Source organism: Pelmatolapia mariae, linkage group LG6, assembly GCF_036321145.2.
Source record: "Pelmatolapia mariae isolate MD_Pm_ZW linkage group LG6, Pm_UMD_F_2, whole genome shotgun sequence".
In the NCBI taxonomy this organism is placed as follows: Eukaryota; Metazoa; Chordata; class Actinopteri; order Cichliformes; family Cichlidae; genus Pelmatolapia; species Pelmatolapia mariae.
This window is the reverse complement of record NC_086232.1, coordinates 40,640,753-40,661,783: the sequence shown is the minus strand read 5'-3', so window position 1 is coordinate 40,661,783 and position 21,031 is coordinate 40,640,753. Positions and strand designations below refer to the sequence as shown.

Sequence of the window (21,031 nt, the reverse complement as noted above, 5' to 3'; positions counted from 1 at the left end):
GATGCCCGAACCACCTCAACTGGCTGCTTTCGATGTGGAGGAGCAGCGGCTCTACTCTGAGCCCCTCCCGAATGGTCGAACTTCTCACCCTCTCTCTCTTAACCAATAATCTCCTTTCAATACAGGCAAACAACTGGGAGATAAGGGCTGTGTTGGATAGTAAATCTTTGCCATTCAAACATAAAAAAACCTCTGGATTTGCTTCAGATGGATGTGATCCAATTTTATTAGCGACACATCTGTGAAAACGACTAGATGCACCTGAATAAAAGAATCACAATGTGTTCAAAATGTATATACTATTAAAAATCTCCATGACTCCCAGCATCAGACAGCAACACTGGACTATAAAAAAAGCATTTAGAGCCTTAATCATCTTGGAAGCAAGTACATTTTAATTAGCTCCTGACCTTGTTTCGCTTTGTTACAAATCAATAACATTTGACATTTAAAATCTTAATTAAAAGAGCCGTTAGCACTTGTGAACTTGAATGAGGGTTCTTAAAATAAGCAGTTGTTGCCGAGATCTTTGAGAGAGAGGGAAAAATAAAAAAGACTGTTAACGCCACTGTTTAAAATGTGCACTCACGATATCGTTAGAGTCCAGAACAATATTTTGCTCCTTCTTCAAATTCCACATCAAACGCTAAGATCAAATCCTCTTTAATGTCTGTTTTCTATCCTTCCCCTCATTGGAATAAATTACCTTTAAATATTTGGCCATCATTGTTTTATTTATTTACAAAATACTTTGTTTTTCATCCCAAATCAAAGTACTTGTGCTTATTCCGTTTAAGGTCTCGTTATTTTTTAGTCTTTCTCGTCTTTGTTGTGATATTTTTTTAAATTTTTGTACAGTTCTGTTTACCACTTGTTCTAAGAACATTTGTTTGAGTCCTATTTACAAGTAGATGTTACATAGAGATATAATACATTTATTAATCTATAACAACTTGAAAGGAAGCCATCCTTAGACAATTCAATTCAATGTTATTTACATACTACAGATACTAGAGATGGCACGATACCACTTTTTTATGTCCGATACCGATATCATAAATTTGGATATCTGCCGATACCGATATGAATCCGATATAGTGTGTTTTTTAATCAATAAAACTGGTTTTTTTAATATCTTGCTGAATTTTGTATAAGTTCATACTCAAGTTTAAATAAACAACAACACTAAAGCTATTCTGTTATACCTGTATGTAAAAAATACACTGCACCCAAAATATTTCATAGTTCAGCAACACTGATCAATCTAATAAACTTAAACCTACTCCATCCTTACTATTCTGGTATTTTAAAGAGTACTTAGCAGAAATATTAAGCAACCTAACTAATAGGGTTGCAGACTCCCAGCAAAAAAAAAAAAATAGGGAACCACCCCCCACCCTCCAGCTCATGATGCTTAATCGACGTAATCAACTTTAATTTGATGCAGTGTGAAAAATAAATGCACAGAAATAAATTATTTTTCAAGAATAATTAAATAGGGTATATTAGATTTAACAGTTATTATATACAGTAATGGACTTCTATATATTTTACATCAGATTAAAACTTTGGGTGTAAGATTCAGATAATTATTTATTAAAAGCTAGATATTTTAAATGAGAATAAGAAAGATAAGTATGTCTTTGTGCCCCCTTTTCCCTGTTAATGCCCTATCGGCCCCCCTGGCTAAACTTTGCTAGATCCGCCCCTGCACAGTTCCCAGCCGTCAGCTACGTAGAAAAGGATCCTGGTCTAGAAAGTAATATTAAATAAATTCTAACAACAGCTTATCAAGCTTAAACGTGCTGCTGTTGTTCAGCCGCTGGTTTCCTCTTTCTGGTGAAAAGTGGGCCAAAAACAAAGAAGAGAGACGGACTCGCGACAGAAAAGCCGATCAGCTGATCATTAAGCAGTTTCATGAAGTAGCGGCAGGAGAGAGAGAGAGAGAGGCAGTCGCTAAATATATCGGTTGTTAAGCTTAACGTGGGAATGCTTTACAAACATTCAGAGATGAACTTACACACTTGCTTTACTTCTCTCTGGGATAACTTCCTCAGAGATGAAATGCTGGTTTGGTAGCGAGGCTACAAATACACACAGCCGCTCTATCACGTGACCACACTGCTCCGACGTGCTACGGTTATGAGTTACGCCATGTCGCAAGTTTTGTGAGGTGCTTTTTTGATATTTAATGGATCGGATTACATTTTTTATTTCTCTCCGATATCCGATCCAGTAATTTAGGTCAGTATCAGAACGATACCGATACGTAATATCGGATCGGTCCATCTCTAATATATACAACATATAATGGCTGAGAAAGTAACAAATTACAAAAAAAATCCCAGTGATCACAGGACCCGAATTAACAATCACTCGGTGATGGTGGAGAAGAAGAACTTCCTTTGACCAGGAAGAAACTCCCAACAGAACTAGGTGTGGGGAGAGAAAACCTTCAGCCAAGACCAGCTGAAGGTTGAGGGAAAAGGGAAGATTTAAAATTCATGAAAAGGAGCGTCGAGAGACCACGAACAAGGAAAATATGATCTCGCTTTCCAGTTCCTGTTCATATTCTTGCTGCAGCTGAGGGCTTTTCACTGAGCTTTTAAGACTGCAAAACAAGGAATTACATTACGAGTAACAACACACAACCTCGTTTTTGAGAATCACTTCTAATTTTGACAAAGCCGCACACACTGATGGGGCGTCCTACACATTTGTTTAATGTGTGACTGAAAGGACATGCCCTGGCTACTGCAGCCCAACAGATTTATTGGGGACCCAATATTAAGATATAATATTAACTATTTGCTGATATCTCAGTATTGGAATTTATAATGGTTGAAATGAAAATTTAAAAAGCAGAGAAGAGAAACAACGTTCAACTTGTGAGGACGCAGCTTCCCTGTTGGCCACATGTGTTTGGAAAGCCACAAACGAAACAAGCAGCCAATCTGTGCAGAGTCAGGATTGGGTAAATGAGTAAATAAATAACTACAAACAACTATATTAGTCAGACTCTGTGGGTTTAAAAATTGAGCCTGTGCAACTCTGTAAAAGTCCTCTTTTTTTTTTTTTCAATCAAGTCTCAAGTTTACAGCTTGAAAGATTAACATGACTGATGATGATTAACCCCCTAAAGGTGTCCCAAAAGTGTCCTGAGCAGGTGCAGGGCGCGACTGAATCCTGTCTCCTTCCATTCAAGGCGTCTTCCTTGGGATTATAGCATTGCTGAAAATCTGCTTGTTCTCATATGTTGCTTGTCAGGGACCTAATCTTTATAAATATGACACCACTGTTTGTTAAATTGACTTTAGTGTGCAGGTCCACAATAACTCATGCTCCAAAAATGTGTTACGGTGCTGGCAGAAGAAAACGTCTATTGCATTATATTGTTAATCGCGTCCTGTTCTTTGTTTTATTGCAGCTGAGACGGAAGCCTCAATGCAGAGATGCTGCCTGTGTGAAGGTAACAGAGGGAACAATTGGTGTTGGTGGTGGAAAACACAAGAAATCCTGCCCGAGGCTTAGGATGGGTGGTGGAGTATAGTGGTTATTATAGCTCCTTAAGTTACGGCAGCCTCTTTGCTCTGCTCCGCTCTGCCAAGCCTCGGGGAGTCATTGGCCCTTAATTGCATTTGCACAAAAGTAATGGCCTTTCGGAGGAAGCAAATGCCAGTGGGAGGGAGGGGCATGTGTGCTGGAAGCTGATCTTTTTCACTGTATAACCATGAGGTGAAAAAGAACTGATATACTGGGATACAGAGACAAAAAGTCAATTATAATATCCTCATTATATTAGACTCCAGAAAATGAGATGACACTCAGTTTTAAGAATTACTTATAACGTGGACAGCGGGAAAAGGAAGAAAAGGCTCAAACCTTAAATTCAAAATGCAGTAAGCAAAAGCTGTAAAACTAATTTCCCCGCTCTTTCTTGAATGCTTGTCAGTGATACACAGATGCCTTTTTGAGAAACAATCAGCAACCTGAAGAGCTGAAAAACGAAGTGGATGCAGTTCCTTTAATGGCCACACGAGGGCGGCTCTAAAAGGGAGTCGATCTATTTAGACCATGATAAAAAAGGCCGCTTAGATTTTTAACAACCTGGTGAAAAAATGATTTTGGCTACTTTTACCCTTCACAATACTTATTCTATGGGTATTTTACATTAAATTAAGGCACATTATTATTTATTGGACAAATTCATTAAAAATTCTCCAAAAAGCACCAAAACCACAAACATGGAGTTCAGCGACTCGATTAGTGTTTGTATTCAATCTATGGATGAATATGTTATCCAAGCTTGCAAGTAGGGCTGGGCCATATCATACCGTTCACGGTAATACCGGTGTAATGTTGGGCAACGATAAGAAAATGAAATATCGCGATAGAATATGGGTAAAACGCGCATGCTTTGTTTACATACGCACATGGCGGCGACGGAGAATAAGAAGAGCGAAAGCGGATCATTGAATGAAACAGATGAACCAGAACTGGTTTGTAAAAACGCTGCAACTTCAGTGGTGTGGAACTGGTTTAGCTTTCATCCGTCAGATACACAACAAAGCACAATTTTTGGTAGAGCATGCTAGCGGGCCGTCGTTGTTACCGTGTTTTTTGGAAAATACGGCACACTTAAAATCAATCCTTTGATTTTTCTGAAAATCGACAGTGCCCCTTATAATCCCGTGTGCCTTATGTATGAATTCTGGTTGTGTTTACTGACCCTCGAAACGATTTTATGTGGTACACGGCGCTCGAAAATCTGTCAAATGTTTTAGTACGACTTTGCTAAGCTACGAAGCCGCACCGCTTGATGGATTGTTGGAGCATTACGGCTATCGTAGGCAGGAGCCTGGTGGAGTGATACGTACTGTGCTTCAACATAATATTACGGTATTGTGTGTGTATAACCTCTTTTTAAGTTTTGTGGATATTATACATGGTTATGCTGAGGATATGTCGGCCAATTTCCACTGGAAATGCCTTTTGGTTAAACTGTCAGCAAGGAATTTGCATTTGCACTGTTAAATTTTTATATAACTGTAATGCACATAAAAAACAGCTGCTTGATTAAGTGAAAATACATTGATGTTTTTTGGGTGGGGGGGGTTTTGCACTAATAAAGTTGAGGAGTTGTAAAGTATTTTGTCTTGTGTCAATTATATCGTTATCGCAAATTTTCAAATGTATATCGTGATAAATATTTTTGGTCATATCGCCCTGCTCTACTTGCAAACATTAGCTTACTGCTAATTACAACATAGCAACCATCAAAATGCTAACACTGAGGCTTCAGAAAGGGACTCCACAACCAACTACGCTACAGTCACACTGGGGGGAAAAAAAAAAACAGCGCTTGGGAATTGAACTGCAGCAAGACCAAAATAAGTGTGGCCATGTACAATGAACATGAAATCAGTCTGTTGCCATTTTTAAAGCAGGTCTGGTGCATCAAAACGGCGATAAACCAGCATGAAGATGGAGTCAGTCAAAGCGCAAAATTATAAAATATTTGTATTTTCTTGCTGCTTGGCCTAATAATTTTTTTTTAAGGACCGTATATTGGAACCAGGATAAACCTGCTTAGCAACCACCCTATTGCAGAGTCGCATCCCAGTCCAACTGGCTGTAAGGTGTCGGCAACCTGTCTGCTGTTGTTTGCAAACCTTTATCGACCAGTGAATGAAGTCAGTCTGAGTCATCTGCACTTGTTTGGAGACAGGCTGGGTTCCATTAGACAACTTGTGTAATCATCTTGTGATCAAAAGCAGTAGCCCGGTTCCCACAAATACTTGCAATCTGTTCCCAAACATAAACTAATTCATTGCAGCTGCCAGGAAACCACAGGTCAGGTTTTACTTCCTACTCAAGAGAAGGTTGTTATCCCGTTCTTGCTCTGGTGTGACTGAGCCAAATGAAAGTCAGTCTTTAATACACAGTTTGTGATAAAAGCTTTAAAGACCCGAACATAACGCACCTTGTATGCTATGCTATTGAGGACCTTCATGGCCAGATCTGACACTTCAGGAAAAGGGTCTGCAGCCAGATGAAGCAGCACTCTCCAGATCTGAGTGTAAACACTGTTGAAGGACACGCCTAGAAGAGACAAATAAAACGAGAAAAATTCAGCTTGGAAGCAAAGTTTTAAACAACAGACACAAATCACACACATTGAGAAGATTAACACACGTATAAAACACCCACAAACTCATACTGTACACCTCAAACTGATGTAGATCTTATAATTCACTTCCATGTTCATTACAAGAAGAGCTAAGTGCTCATCTCATTAGCTTCATGCTACCCTCTCCGGTCATTTACCTCTCCTGCAGTTGTTATAGGTTTTTTTGGCTGGCAGAGGGAAACGGACCTCTGGTGTAAGCTAATGTACACAATTAATCAACGCACAACACACACACGCAACAAACAGCTGGCTCTCCGCATCCACCGGAGCTCCACTGCCGAGAACTGTTGCTGTTATCATGAATACAAATGAACAAAGCATTTCCTGTTGTCAAGGTGTTTTTGTTCACTCGTCATTATTCTTTTCTTCTGAATCGTCTTTGCAGTGAATGTGACAATTTGCTGATTTTCTCTGAAGTTTGTTTGTTGTTCTTTGAACTTTCTCCTCTCCTCCTTCTGTCATTTTCACAAGAGTTTCTTGCTGACAACAGTTTGTTTGGGGGCACCACCAGCCTGTTGTGTCTCTTTGTGTTAGAATGAACTCTTTTTCTTATTCAAACTCACCCTAGATTGTGAGCCTTTACTTGCTCCTGCATGTTTTCCTTACTTAGCCCTCTTCCTGCTGCAGCTCCTTTTCTACTCTAGCTCCATCTAAAAGTCCTTCGGTCTGTCAGCTTCAATCTGCCGTCTTTCTCAGTGTCAGGCACCGGGACATTTGGCAGTCCCCAGCTGTTGCCGTTTCTCATTTTGAATTGATTATTCCCTCCTTCTTCTCAGATCTCTCCGACTATGAAGGCAGCCGTGCAAATTTGACCTCTAAGGATGACCGCTGTCACGCTCTACCCTGCCCAAATCTCCACTTTTCTAAAAATCCAGGAGTTATAAGCCCTGAGAGGTAACGAGAACGACTGAAGTCTGGACCCACTAACTGAGACTCCCTGCCAGAAAGTGCTTCAAACAAGGGAGACAAAAAGGGCAACTGCTCCCCCTAAAAATGGAGGAAGACAGAAGGCAGCAACCAGGGGATGGACGCAATATGAAACATGTGGTGTCGGTGCAGCGAAACCAAACAGAGTGCAGAAGGAGGGAAAAAAAGAACAGAGACGGATCATACATTTCAGAAGCCTCTGTGCTCTGACATATGACAGAGAGTGATCAAAAAGGCAAGATATAAAGAGAGAAGACAAAGAATAAGTAAGAAAAAAAAGCATCCTGAACAAGGAGGGAGAGATGAAGTGACGGAGAGAGCAAGAGTGACTGCGGAAGGAAGAGAGCGAGGGAGTTAAAGAGGTGATTAGACTGCAGCCTGAGGGCCAGGATATGATTAGCGACAGCTAGCCAGCGTGCTAGCCGCTGCAGTAAACAGCCGCTTGATAAATGTGAAATACGGTTCCTCTCCCATTTAACTGCTGCGCACAAATTACCAGTGCACCATCCCTACACAGTCCACATGAAAGAACGTGACGGTGAATATCATTCACTGGCTGAGCACTGCAGCACAGCCTTGTCCTGACGTGACACGAGTGTCGTCCGAAGTCTTGTGCAGAGAGAAATGGATGTACAGTAGTAAAGATGTTAACCGCTGGCTAAATGAACCACTGCATCATTTTTTTATAGCCTCCACCAATTCTTGCAGATGACATAAATTACTTTTAACACTGCATATCATTTTTGGGGAGATTTAAATGGCTGAAACATAAAAAGTACATCAGAATGTCTGAAAGCAGTGAAGGACCTCGTGTGTGTAAAATATATTTTTAATATATTTCAGAGCGAGAGGTAAGCAGTGTAAGCAGCCCCAAATCATACCTGCGGTGCTCTTTAAATGGGAGGCTGCCTCAAACACACTGACAAAAGTGAATTTAAGCTTCTGATGTAACAAATTTGAAAGTCGGCCCAGGCAGACTAAAAGTCTGCATTAGTCATGGGCTACCTTAGATGCACAGCTTCACAGCTTTAGTCTGGAATGAAAATATCAGCACGGTTCACAGACTGTGAACCTTACTGACTTTTGTATATTAGCTTTTTTAGCACCATCACAAAGATAAAACGGTTGATGTTGTCTTTGTCAGCTGCTAGACGGGTGGACGTGGTGCAGCTATTCAGGGTCATTAGAGGGCGAATGGCTGTAACGGCTGAAATAAATACTGCATCCAAAAGGAAGTAACCTTTATGGACAGAACTTAACCAAGGAAAGGGCTTTGTCCACCTTTGTGGTTACAAGATCAGTTTTTTGCAGATGATGTGGGCTGCTGACCTCTAGCTTACCTTACACCATGAGGTTTGGATGAAAGCTGAACAATTCTAAATTTGAGACCTGCTTTGAGTTGGGGATTAAATGCTCAGTTAAAGCACCTCAGGGTGCAGTTCAGAATGGAGGAGGTGGTTGACAAGTGGACTGCTGTACCAGTCTATTGTGTTGCAGCTTATCAATCTAAGCTCACCCTGTAAACAAGAGGCAGACACGACAATCCTCAACAGTGCGTCTGGGTTTGTGTTTAGAGGTGGGGTTAAGTGCTAAGTCAGACAGGAGGAGCTCAGAGCAGAGCTGCAGATTTTATGCATGGACAGGATGGCTCCAAGGTGAGGTGTCTTAGAAATGTCCACCTGGGAGAAGACCTCTGAACAGACCCGTGTGGTCTGCCTGGGAGTGCCTCAGTATTCCTGGAGGAGGGAGGGAGGCGGTAGCAAGGACCGTACAGCTCTGCTTCAACTGTGACCCACACTCAGAGAAGCAGTACTGCATGTATGACTGCATGTATAGATGCCACAAGCTGCAAATGCACAATATGCATCTAGTTTCAGTACTGTATTGTGTTTTATAAAGATATTTTACATAAGCAGTGTGTCAACGTTTTCTTCAGATTGCTCATCAACAATATTCAGCACTAAATCGAGGAACGATAAATCAGGCAGACACCTAAAAACCTTACACCCCAAAACAGTGTCCTCCAAGCACAACATCAAAGACTTCTTTATGTTACTGAAAACAAAAGATTAAAAACAATCTCTGAACCTCAGCTGAAGCCATATTAGATGTTTATGCCTTACAAATGAACCTCCCAGCTTGGTGGTAATTATAATAACAAATAGTAAGTCCATCAATCAGTGCTCTGACCCTGGCCCACAGCACACTTTTATTACCCTGTTGGTTTTGTGCAGGCAGACTCCTGCAGCTGCTGCATTCAGCATTGAAATCTGTTCCAAAATGCTGGCCTATAATACACGTACCCTCTCAACATTTCTTTGTTTGCAGATAGATGAGATAAATCGGTGAATGCATGCTGCTGTTTACCACAAAGTGAGAAACAAGTTAATGCTTTTTGTTTCCAGTTGAGATGAAAAAGCAAGCCCCAAGGGTCTTATGAAAGCAACTTCAAACCAAACAAAGGATGGAAGAGAATAAGTTAAGAACAAATAAATCAGAACGACAATTGAAGTCTCAAATGAGTTAGATAACTGAATCTAAGTGACAAAAGAAATGTAAGAGGCAAAAGCAAATCTAATTCTACACAAAACTGCACTCAGGTAAGCATTTTAGCCCTTTCTTCGTGTCCCAGAAACATCCATTCATCTTCTCTGCCCACTGTGAGAGAAGGCGTTTGTACTAGCTCGCTGAGGGGAGTGTTTGGACTCTGCTCAGCTGTGCTGGGGGAACAGTTTAGTGGTTGAGACCCCAATATGTTTTTTTTTTTTTTTTTTAAATAACCCATTTACATGGACGGGAAGCACACGCCAGCAGTGCACGTTGAAAAAAGTTTAAATGGGCATCAAGTTTTAGATTTGTCAGATTAAAGGGTAAAGAGAGCGAACACTGCCAACGTGTTTTTATTGATTTTCTTCATCAAACATTAATTTCCAAGCTTTGGTTTCCTATTGTGTCTGTGCTATTAAAAACATAAAAACATGAAAAAACTCTGAAAATCCCACCAGAACAGCTGGAAGGCCCTGCTGAATTTCACTTCAGGTTTCTGGATTAGCCGAGAAATCCCTGAAGTTTCTTTTAGAGAGGAGAAAAAAGCCAGTTTTCAGTACCTTGAAAGAACAATGTGTGTCTTACAGAATAACTCAAATGTGCGTTTGAGTAGGTCTCTGTGCACATTTACACAGTGGATTGTGTTAAAATAGAGAAGAAACTGCCTTGCTTTCTCCTCAGAGGACTGATATGAAAATAACTAAAACAAAGCCAGCTTTTATTACAATACCTCAAACTACTTTCACGGCAACTTAAATGTATTCTTCAGAGCTCAATTTTATATTTTTGCTGTGCTAAAAGCATTAACTGAGATGTGATGGGGCAGCTGGGAGATTAAGAAAGGTTTCCAAGTTAAAATTTAACATTAAAAAAGGAAAAAAGAGAAAGAGGGCATCCTGAGTTTCACTTTCCTCTTTCCTGTGGGGGTGGAAGTGAGTTAATAGTTGTTCTGCTCACACACAAACTGCCTGTCAGGGCGCATGGCGCAGTCCGCCAATCACCTGCGAGCAGCAGTAAGTGAACAGGGGCGACTTCGGTGTGTATCAGGAAAAGCACTTTAACGTCCCAGCCCCCCACTCCCTTCTATGGTGTCCTTTACACATCTGCAAACCGTCTTTACACTTCCTCTATTCTTGGATCTGGAGCTTTTCCGTCTGTGGCCTTGTTTCAGGGTAACTCTACTGAGGCCTCTCACACTCTTCCTCTTCCCTTCACCTTCTTCAGGTCATTTATTTCTTTCTAATTTTCTCTCACACACAGCCCCCTCGGGATTGCTGCTCATGTGATGGAAAATATTGCAACACTGTCCCTGCTGCTGACTGCATCATCCAGCAGGGTTACAGCTACATTAGTCATGCTAATGAACGTCTCCAGATACAGCCGACACACAGTTACCAAAGCTAATATACAATGAAATAATAAATAAAACAATGATTTTCCAAACAAGATGCTCATTTTCAAAACCAACAGCCCATCTCAAAGAAGACTACTGGCTTAAAAGTAAACTTGATTAAAGTTATTGTTTCACTTTATGCTAAACTAATTTACTTTGAGACATCATAATAGAGCTCTATAAACTTAAAACAACCCATCTGAATGTTAAATGATTGTGAAATTGATATAGGTTAGCATGCTACTGTTGCATGTTGTTCCTCCACCTGTATCTACTGACTATTTCTTTGCTAGCAATAGAACAGACTGCGTATTAAGCGAACAGTTGGATTTTCCATCTTCTGACACCACACCGTCAGCTTACATGCCTGTTATTAGCTATTAGTTGCTTTGCCTGTGAATATAGCTCTGTTAGTGGTCGGTGCTCTTATCAAGATATTAAAAAAATCTGGGTTTATAATAGTGCGTAGCTGCTGTTATATAATGTTTGTTTACCTTGTGCATGCTGCTTCTCAAATCATCTGTGGTTTTGTAAATCCAAGTGTTGCTAAAGACAGTTATTGTGGTAGATGTGGTTTTGACTTCGATAGTAAATGACAGTGTGTGTGTGTCTAGCCTATATTTTCTGCATGTTTTATACCAAAATCTTAAAAAAACCCAAAATAAACAAACCTACATTTCATAGTTCGAAAAACGCTTCTTGCTCTCGTCAAAAAAAACATGTTCTCTTCGAGACACAGGACTTTTCGCAGCGGTGTTTTCTGGTTGAAGAATCACTGCTACTGAGCTGAACAGTTTCCTTTTACATCATATGACTGGGCTGCAGCAGGACAGTCCCTAGACAGAGAAAGAGCGAGCTCTGGGTCTTACTGGTGCCCGAGTCAGTGGCTTGAATTGATATGGCTTGGGACCACCATGGTCCTCCACCACATTAATGTCTGCTTCAAGGGATCCTGGAGGGGAAAAGTCATCAACTTCAAAAGAGCCACCGGGGTCAGAGCTGCCCGGTGCTTCTGTGTCGCTCTCCATTCTTCTCTGGCCTGAGGATCAGTGAGTAACACCTGCCTCACACATCTCACGTCCTCAGTGCCTCCTCAGGGTCGTTCTCTACCCTTGCACACTTTAAGCATTTTTCAACATTTACTTGAACATTTCACACCGAAGCCTTGTAGGAAACCACAGACAGAACTCAGGTAGTACTGGGCATTAGTTACCTATGAGGGAGTTCAGAGAAGAATACGAGGACACCCGTCGCATTTTGTCAATGGTTTCAAAAGAGAGGATGTACTCGTCGTTGTCAGGACTCCCCAGGGTGCTGCTGGCACTGCTGCTGGTGCTCAAGTTACCTGGAGAGAAGGCTGCTGGTCCACCTGGATAGAGGACAGCAAGAAATTATGAGCATTACAAACGTAATCAGTTGAAAAGGAAGATGATTAGCTGCTGTAAATGTGCCATTATGTACACTGAAAAAAGAAAACAAAACTGAACAGTCTAATCAACAGCCAATCAAGTGTGAAATGTGTAAACTTGGAGGCCAACGACAGAAGTTGCTCATAACTTCATTTCAGACGTCACATCCACTTGTTTCCTGCTGTAACTACCATAAACACCACTCATTACTCTGACTCACACAACTCCAACTCCCATGCATCGGCCAAACAAACTGCAGGCTGAAATGTGGAAATGGAGATTGGTAGAGAATGGAAATACGTTCTGCTCGGTGCTTATTGATGATAAACACCCCTGTGCATTGGAATAAGCACTGAGAATGTGAATTAGAAATGGTGTCAGCAGTAGGTTAGGCACTTCACCAAGTGCCAGTGATTTAGCGCCACTCAGGGCTTAGTCATTGCTCAGCCTGGCAGTGGTAGACAGAGGGAGGGCAGTTAGCTTTGGCTGTCTGAATCACTGAACACAAACAGGAGGTCACAAGCTCAGTAATGACAGTGAGTTGTGCTTGAAAAGCCCTGGACCCTCGTGTTAGATTTACGTGGCTACGGCTTAAATTATTCCATGAATATTTTGATCAGCATTAGGTTTTTTATTGCAGTAAAAAGTTTTTACTCACACTTTAACTTCCCTTTTTTAAAGAATCCTTTTTTAAATATGAATAAAAAGAAAAGTTCACAAAAGGTTTTCTGAAGCGGACAAAGCTTTTCCTTGAAGTTACGGCTGTTTGAGAAGCAGAAAATAAGCATGACGGGTTGAAAAACTCAATTTCAGTCCGTACAGCTTTTCCTCTGTTTTGTGGTTGTCACGCTGACCACCAGGAAGGACAGAAATGGACAATACAAGGACCAACTTACCAAATTACCCTGAATCACACCAGTGGCAGACCAAAAAAAAAACCCAAAGCAAACTCAAAAACAAACAAAAAAGTTAAAAATTTGAGTCCCAAAAATGATTTTTGTACTGGGGATTAGTAAAGATAAAATACCTGCCAAACAAGTAACATGAAAAGATATTTCCAAGAACTCTGCGAGCTGGCCAAATGTCAGCAAACCCTTCTTGTTAACAGGGAGGATTCACACGTACTCGAGTCGTGCTTTGACGCTGAGGTGATCTGCTCACAAGCAAATCAAACTGCATTCATTTAAATGCTCCAGATATGCCAAAAAATATATCACGTAAAACATATGACAATATTCAGAGTGAGGTGGTTGCTTGTGCAGCTTGTCATTCAACATCAAAACAAAAGAGACGTTGATCACTGAGGTGAATAATCACCCTGTTAAAAACAAAGGCAGCTGGCCTGGCTCATGCTGACTGATAACTGAAGCTCTGTTAGTTTGTTTTGTCAATGATTGGCTGCAAAGATCCCCTCCTCGGTCACCCAGCGTCATACAGTGCTGTATGCCTTTGGCTTAAAGTTCAGCACCATGGACAGCTCCCCATTTCCACTGATGATTAGGCTGAGATGAGAGCCGCTCAGGATTCAGACTGCTCTGAACACTTGATTTCCTTAACATGGTTATCTCAGTCATCTATTTATTGTCGCTGGCTCTGAGGGAAGGTGGCCTTAAAGACAGACGATGACCTGAGGGGCAGCACCAATCCTGCCCGATATAAGATAAATAAGGATTACTCTGAACTCTGAATCATGCAAAGCTGCTCAGGCAGAGTAGCATATAAAATATGGACTTGAATAAGAGCCTAATAAGAGGAAATAGAAAAAATACTTTTACTTTAAAGTAAAATTTAAAAGAAAATGGAGAGGCGAAGCTGAAGCTGATTTAAAATTATAACATTTATAGGTGAAAAATTCTCAATAATCATCAGCCAGTGCAAAGGTGAAGCAGCAACAATTAAAAAAAAAAAATTTAGCTGGATTTGACAAGTTTAGTGTAAAAAAAAAAGTCTCTCTTGGTAACTTTGATGCAGTTTGACTCACTAGGTTGGCGTGCCCTCCACAGCAGAGCGTTAGTTAGCATGAAGAAGTGATTTTGGATAGGGATTTCTCTGGGAAAGGGCCAAGGTCCACCTCTGAATAGCAAACATACACTTACACAACAAAATACTGCAGGCGTACTAAATATTCTCTGGGTGTTACGCTTATGCCTAACATGACACACGAGTGTCGAGTTAAGCATCGTGACAAAGATGATGTGAAACTTGTATTTTTAAAAAAAATGTTTTTTACACGTGAGAGCTGGGTTCGAATCAACAAGCTGAAGAACTGTGCCTGTTTGGAAACCTGGTCACGACCTCTCTGGTGGTTGTGAAACCTCTTATTAATGCACACTGAGTCACACTCAGGAATAACAAAATGCAGAAGTTAGCCTGAAGAATAACATCCAGAATCCGCAGCTGATGTAGAAGAAGAAAATCTAGTAGAATGTGATATTTCTCTTTCCTTGAAATAGTTCACTTTATTAAGCTCTATAAATCTACGTCTTAATGCAACCCTCCTAAAAAAAAATTTTTTTTAAACTCAACTTTGTCTATTTCACACACATTAATTTGCCAGCACTCTCCTCCCTGTCGCTCGGTCTTACCCTCTTCATTGAGGTTGAGGTTTTGCAGACTTTTGTTCAGGTTGCGGGCAGTGGTAGCAGTTCGGATGTTGGTGTAGGAGTTGACTGATCGTAAGCGAGGGATGGCCGGGCTGTCCCTCACTGGAGTCAGGTTACCGGGCTCTGAGCATGAAATGCAGAAAAGCACATTAATCAGATCACAGATTATCCCAAACAGGTCAAAATGATTAGGTTTCCCAGTCTGACCCAAGTCAATCAATGTGGGAACTTCATAACCTAAAATAACTACTTAAAACACTGTTTAAGTGGTTTCGCTTTTCTGACTAAGAACTTTTGAGAATTTTGACTCAAGTCCAAATCTAATTTCTCAGGTAAACAGCTGTACACATGTTTGCCATGTACGCGACAACAGTTCTGCCTTAAGAAAAAAAAAATAGTGATTTGCCATTTCACCTTCTCTTCGTCCTAAATCGAGCCATAAAAAATAGAAACAAGAAATTCAAATAGATACTACATAAACTCACTCATCCCAGCCGACCCACTCTCCCTGCACACACCTGCATACAGGAGAGGTATGACTTCAGCTTTCAATCCTCTGACCGCTGCTAAATTTGATCTCCTACCACTGATACATAAATATCCTGTAAATTAAGCCCGATCTGTATCACAGGAAACATCAACCTTATTCAAATGATTATAAAAAAGTTTTATTCTGGGTCAAGGGTCATTCAGATAATAACACAATGAAAATCTCAAACTAGGTTTTGGCCTACGCGTGTACAAATCCCACATGCTTAAAATCTGACACAGTGACTCTGATTAAAGGAACTGCTGATCACATACCCGCGGTGTTGGCCGGTGACAGCACGGAGTAGTTCTTCTCTTCCTCAATAAACTGGAGGGCAACAGTACAGAAGTTGCTCTCATATTGGACGACCAGGTGACTCAGTGCTACCACCAGCTCCTGCCAAATGCATATGCAAAAAAGACAGCATCAACCATGATGATCGTTCCGTTTGTTTTAGGTGTAAGGTAACAAAGGAGCAAAGTCCTCTAATTCAGATGTTTTTATTGGTTTATTTTTGGATCTTTTACCTGCCAAAAAACAAAAAGCAAACTGATCGCTACAATCTTCTCTTGCTGTCTGATTAACAGTCTTTTCTCAAGACACATTTGTTAGCAACTCTTCAACAAATAGACTTTTTGGGTTTTTGTCTTGCATGGTTATATAGAAATATGAAATGTTGTTTAAAAAAATGAAAATTTCTAGTTTCACAAGTAACAAAGAGCAGCTAAGTGCAGGAACTTATCAATACCCAGCAGGCCACACACAGGCCATGGATTATTTCATTTTTATTGCAATTAAATCATCTCAAATGCACCAGTATACCAGCGATCTTAGCGGAAGTGTAGTTAAGTCATTCTAGGCCTAGTTTTATGTCCTTCTGCTGTTTTTGCACATTTTAAAATTCCCAGTTTCTACATTTATCAGTTTGTAACTATATTTTATGCAAGTGTCTGTCTGCGTGTTGTAGCGACCTTTCGGACCACAGGGCTGCCATCGTTGATGAGCTGGGCCAGCATCATGGCCACGTTGTGGTCGATGGTGGTGGAGTGGTCCGTCCTCTCAGCAGAGTTCCCCACAAATGTCCCCAAAGCAAAAACAGCTGCACACCTCACCTGCAACAGCACAAACCAAACAACGCCTTAAGCTTTCTCTCCTCCTCATTCAGTAAAGATGTTAAAAGTTAAAAGCTGGCTTCGCTGTGGTTTAGTCTCCACAGGAAACGCTGTGAAACACAGCTCTACCCTTCTATTTATTTTTACCTGACGGTGATTTTGGGGTTCGGCCGTTTACCCCGAAAACCAAATATTCCCTCAGCAAACTGATACAAAAATAATTTAATGTCTTGTGGAACCAGTGGGGAAGAGTTTTAGAGGTAATTATAGTTCAATATTCACTGCATCAGTATGAAATTCAGAGATGCTGGATGCTTCGCTGAGCTGTATTTTTTCCCCACTCACTAACTCATTACTTTTTCTACGCTGCCTCATTGGATGTTTAATCTAAACCTGCTTTGCCCAAAAGGAATTTCCCATCAGGGACCGGATTCACAAACCAAACCTTATTACCACACAAGAATGAATATTTGGTTAGTTTTTTTTCCTGTTCTGGCGACAAAAAAACCCAAACCCCAAAACACTTTTTTGGAGGCGATTAAATTTCAGGACACAGCTGCAGTGATGCTAAAACAAACAGATGTTACTTTGTTGTAGTTTGCTCCAATTAAAGAGGTTCAGCTCAAACAGTTCAGATGAACATTTCATAATTCACTTCCTAGAAACTGGAATGACAGAATATTAATAAAATCACTTTGATCTGAAAGATGATTAAAACACAAGACTTCCCCTTAATGCAGGAACAGATGAAGCACCACAAACACTCATGCAATCTGATATCATCAAACACAACAGGGCTTCAGTTAATGCTGAATAACTTCACCCTCTACAGCGAGAGGTGCTGATTAAAATGAGAAAATCCACGGTAATCTTTAAGACAATAGTTACAGGAAAATGCAACATGTCATATACACTCACTAGACAATTTGCCTTCAGGCCCGTCTTAGCACAGATTCAATTAGGTGATGAAAACATTTCTCAGGGATTTTGTCCATAACGACTTGATAGCATCACATGGCTGCAAATACACAATGAGAATCCCCCGCTCCACCACATGCCAAAGGTGTGTTACCGGATTGAGATCAAGTGAATGTAGAGGACATATGAGTGCAGTGAACTCATTGTTATGATGAGTCAATCTCACCAGATCAGCAGTGTCTGAAATACTAAGACCAGCCCGTCCGATACCAGCAATCATGCCACATTCAAAGTTACTTAAATCACATTTCTTTCACATTATGATGCTCACTTTAAACTTCAGCAGGCTGTCTTCACTGTGCCTAACGCCTAAATGCATTTAGTTTCCACCAAGTGATTGGCTGATTAAATATTTGGGTTAACAAGCATTTCAAATGGTGTACTTAAAGTGAAAGGTCAGTATAGGTTATATAAGAGTTGTACTGCAGGGATTTATATTAGAGGATGTTGTCAGAAACGGAACACAAAAGGTCTCAACAACAATAAAAAGCAGTCTCGTCTCACAAAGCAAAGGAAAATAGTCACAAATTTGAATGTCGTGCATTTCAACTGGAAATATATTTTCTGTCTGCAGCACAAATTTAGTTTAGACAAAGCAGGAAAGAAAAAAAGCAATTGTATTTTCCCCCAAACCACAATCTTATTCCAAACTAACACAACTGTTTGAAATTCCAGACCCTACCCAAGTCAGTTTTAGCACCTAAGCCTAAAAAAGTAACAGATCTTCAATTAACAACATATTATGGCTTTTAATAAATGGAAAACATTGGTTTTGTGTAAATAGATACGAATGAGTACATAGAGAAGAGAAGAGAAGAGGCAGGAATAAATAGTTATGTGAGACGGGAGAGACCTGACAATAAAGCTGGAAATTTTGTGTTTAAGAACATGAATCAACAGATTTGAATTCATGGCTATTTCACAACTGTCAAGAGACTGTGTTGAACAAGGAGATATGAGACATCATCCATTCATAAAAAATAAATAAATAAATAAAATTAAATTAAAACATGTGCTACTAAAGGGGTGCTTTCCTTTTAAAATGGACTTAGATTAACTTGATAAACATTATTCTGAATGGAGGAGCAGGCGTAGGAGGAATGTTTTTCCTCAGCTCGAGTGTGCTCTGATTGAGGATTTTGTCTGTATATCTGTGTGTTTTGTGTGTTGCAGAGTCGTGTACGATTTTAGATGCCATCTCAATTCTGTCCCTTCAGACTTTTGTTTAAACGTAATTAAACTCTTTGCACAGTCACTCACCTCTGTGCATCTTCACCTACTTCCAGAAGCCTCTGCGCATACACGCGCACGTGTTTCCATCTCTTCAGACTTTTTAAAAAATTGACTTTAATTCCTGAATTAATTTCCCCAGCTACAAAACAAAAAATAAAAGTCGAATATTTTGTTGAATAATTTTATTTCACGGGGTCTTGTCCTCAAAAGAGAAGTCCTGCCTACAACGTGGCTGTGCAACGTGAGCAAAGCAACTATCAAAACACAAATAATCTTTTAAATGTTTGAATTTAACACAAGGAGAGCTTTAAACGCAGTAACCCATCTGTGAATGCACAATTTCTCTACAGTTTGATCAGAATCAGTCAGTTGGAGCTTTCAGTGGGCTTGAACAAACCAACAGAACATGTGTGGGGGCACAGATGCTGTCTGCAGACCTCAGTTTCAAGCCCACGGCCAAAGCAGCTGTCTGCGCTGGGAAGGACGCCGTTACTGAGCCAGGAACAGATGTTCCCTGTGTGGCGTGTGTGAACAGGGGGCACCGAGTGTCTTGGTGAACTTCAGGGCAAACTCAGACTCACTGTCCCTCTGGTCCACTCATGACCCAGTCAGATACTGACCATCCAGTTTCAGCATCGTGGCGTGGGTTAAAAGCCAGTGTGGGTTGGTGTTAAAGATTGAGCGAGTGCACTGAACAGGGCACTCCCGCAGAAAACAAAAATGCTTTAAACCTTTTCTAACAAACACACTGCATCCCTGAAGTTTTCTCAACTCCACCTGGAGGTGTGCAAGAACGCAAATGTCTGATTCAGTTTTTCAGCTGCTAGCTTCCTAGAACAAAGTCAAAAATAATAATGGTCCAGAGAATTCACAGCATGTGACTGGACTCAGATCTGATGTGGACAAACTCTAGACTATATCGTGATCTGATCCTCCCGACACCATAGCTCATTTGTGACTCAGGAGGCACTGAAAATAAAGACATTTGGCCCAGTGTTTAGTAACATTTGTAACCACGCATCAGTCCAAACTGTGGAGAGCCCAATAAATACATTCATGGTCTGTTTGTGATTTTTCTATAATTTCATGTTTATTTTTATGACTTCTAAGAAGAGACAGACTTAAAAACACCGGCATAGTAAAACAACTGAACAGTTAAAATTACAGACAGCATGGAATATCAATAAAATGTCTTATTATAAATTTATGACATTTGTCATCTTGGACATCGGAATATTTTTGGGAAACTTCATGATGTAAGAGTTCAGAGAAAAATGTCTTTAAATGAAAGGAAGAGAAATCTTTTCATTTCCTGTCCACATTGTTTTCATTCTTTATTATTTCTTACAAAAAACTTCGCTGTTTATGAGTTTTATAAAGGGAAGTCTGAAAAGTCATTTTTCTTTTTTCACTGACTGACCACTGATATTACATTTCAAAAGTAAAAAAACCCAAACTCTTAAAATATTCTCTTTATTTAGCTGCACTCTACACTATAGTTTTAGTTGAGATGCCTTTTTCTTATACAACTCTTCTAAGACTCTCATCCGAATGAAAAATTCTGCATATTCTGCCACCTCGTGGTTCCGATGTTCTTGCAGTGGCAGATTGAGTATCTACAGGTTTTGCTGTCAGTGGAATGTCTTGTCTTTTTTTGTCAGTACATTTAAAAAAACAACAAACTAGGCTTCTTGGGCTGAATCGTGGAATACGTATTTGCACACTGACTTTTTTAATCACTAGGGAAATTGGGTTTTTTAGTAAACCCAATTTCCCTTGGGATGAATAAAGTACTATCAATCAATAATTCAAGTGAAACAACCTGTGAAATATTCTACTGACAGCAAAAATCCCCCCAACACAAAAAACTAAATGTGAGTGAGAGCTCCTTGAGGCAGTTTGGAGGAAACACAGTTAAAGGCCCAAACAGCAGCTGGTCAATCATCCTAACTGACACGAGTTTTCACTGGCTGCAGGCAATCGGGCCTTTGATTATGTTAAACCCTGGCCAGGTTACACTGGTCCGAGCAACTAACAATATGCTTCACAATAAAGTCAGTTAATTGAGTTATTTGCTCCACTCGTCACAGCCTCTGAAAAAAGAAAAACT

General features: G+C 40.3%; 1 protein-coding gene across 5 annotated transcripts in view; it reads right to left on the bottom strand.

Moving 5' to 3' along the window:
• The window catches only part of rptor (regulatory associated protein of MTOR, complex 1), a 191,555-nt gene that overhangs the window by 35,243 nt on the left and 135,281 nt on the right, over nt 1–21,031 (bottom strand). For all 5 annotated transcript variants that reach the window (XM_063476950.1, XM_063476949.1, XM_063476951.1 and 2 more), the window contains 5 exons: nt 16,570–16,710; nt 15,874–15,994; nt 15,052–15,192; nt 12,271–12,426; nt 5,984–6,102 (listed from right to left, as the gene is read on the bottom strand). In XM_063476950.1, coding sequence (XP_063333020.1) covers nt 5,984–6,102; nt 12,271–12,426; nt 15,052–15,192; nt 15,874–15,994; nt 16,570–16,710 — 678 coding nt within the window. The remainder of the gene's footprint in view (nt 1–5,983; nt 6,103–12,270; nt 12,427–15,051; nt 15,193–15,873; nt 15,995–16,569; nt 16,711–21,031) is intronic.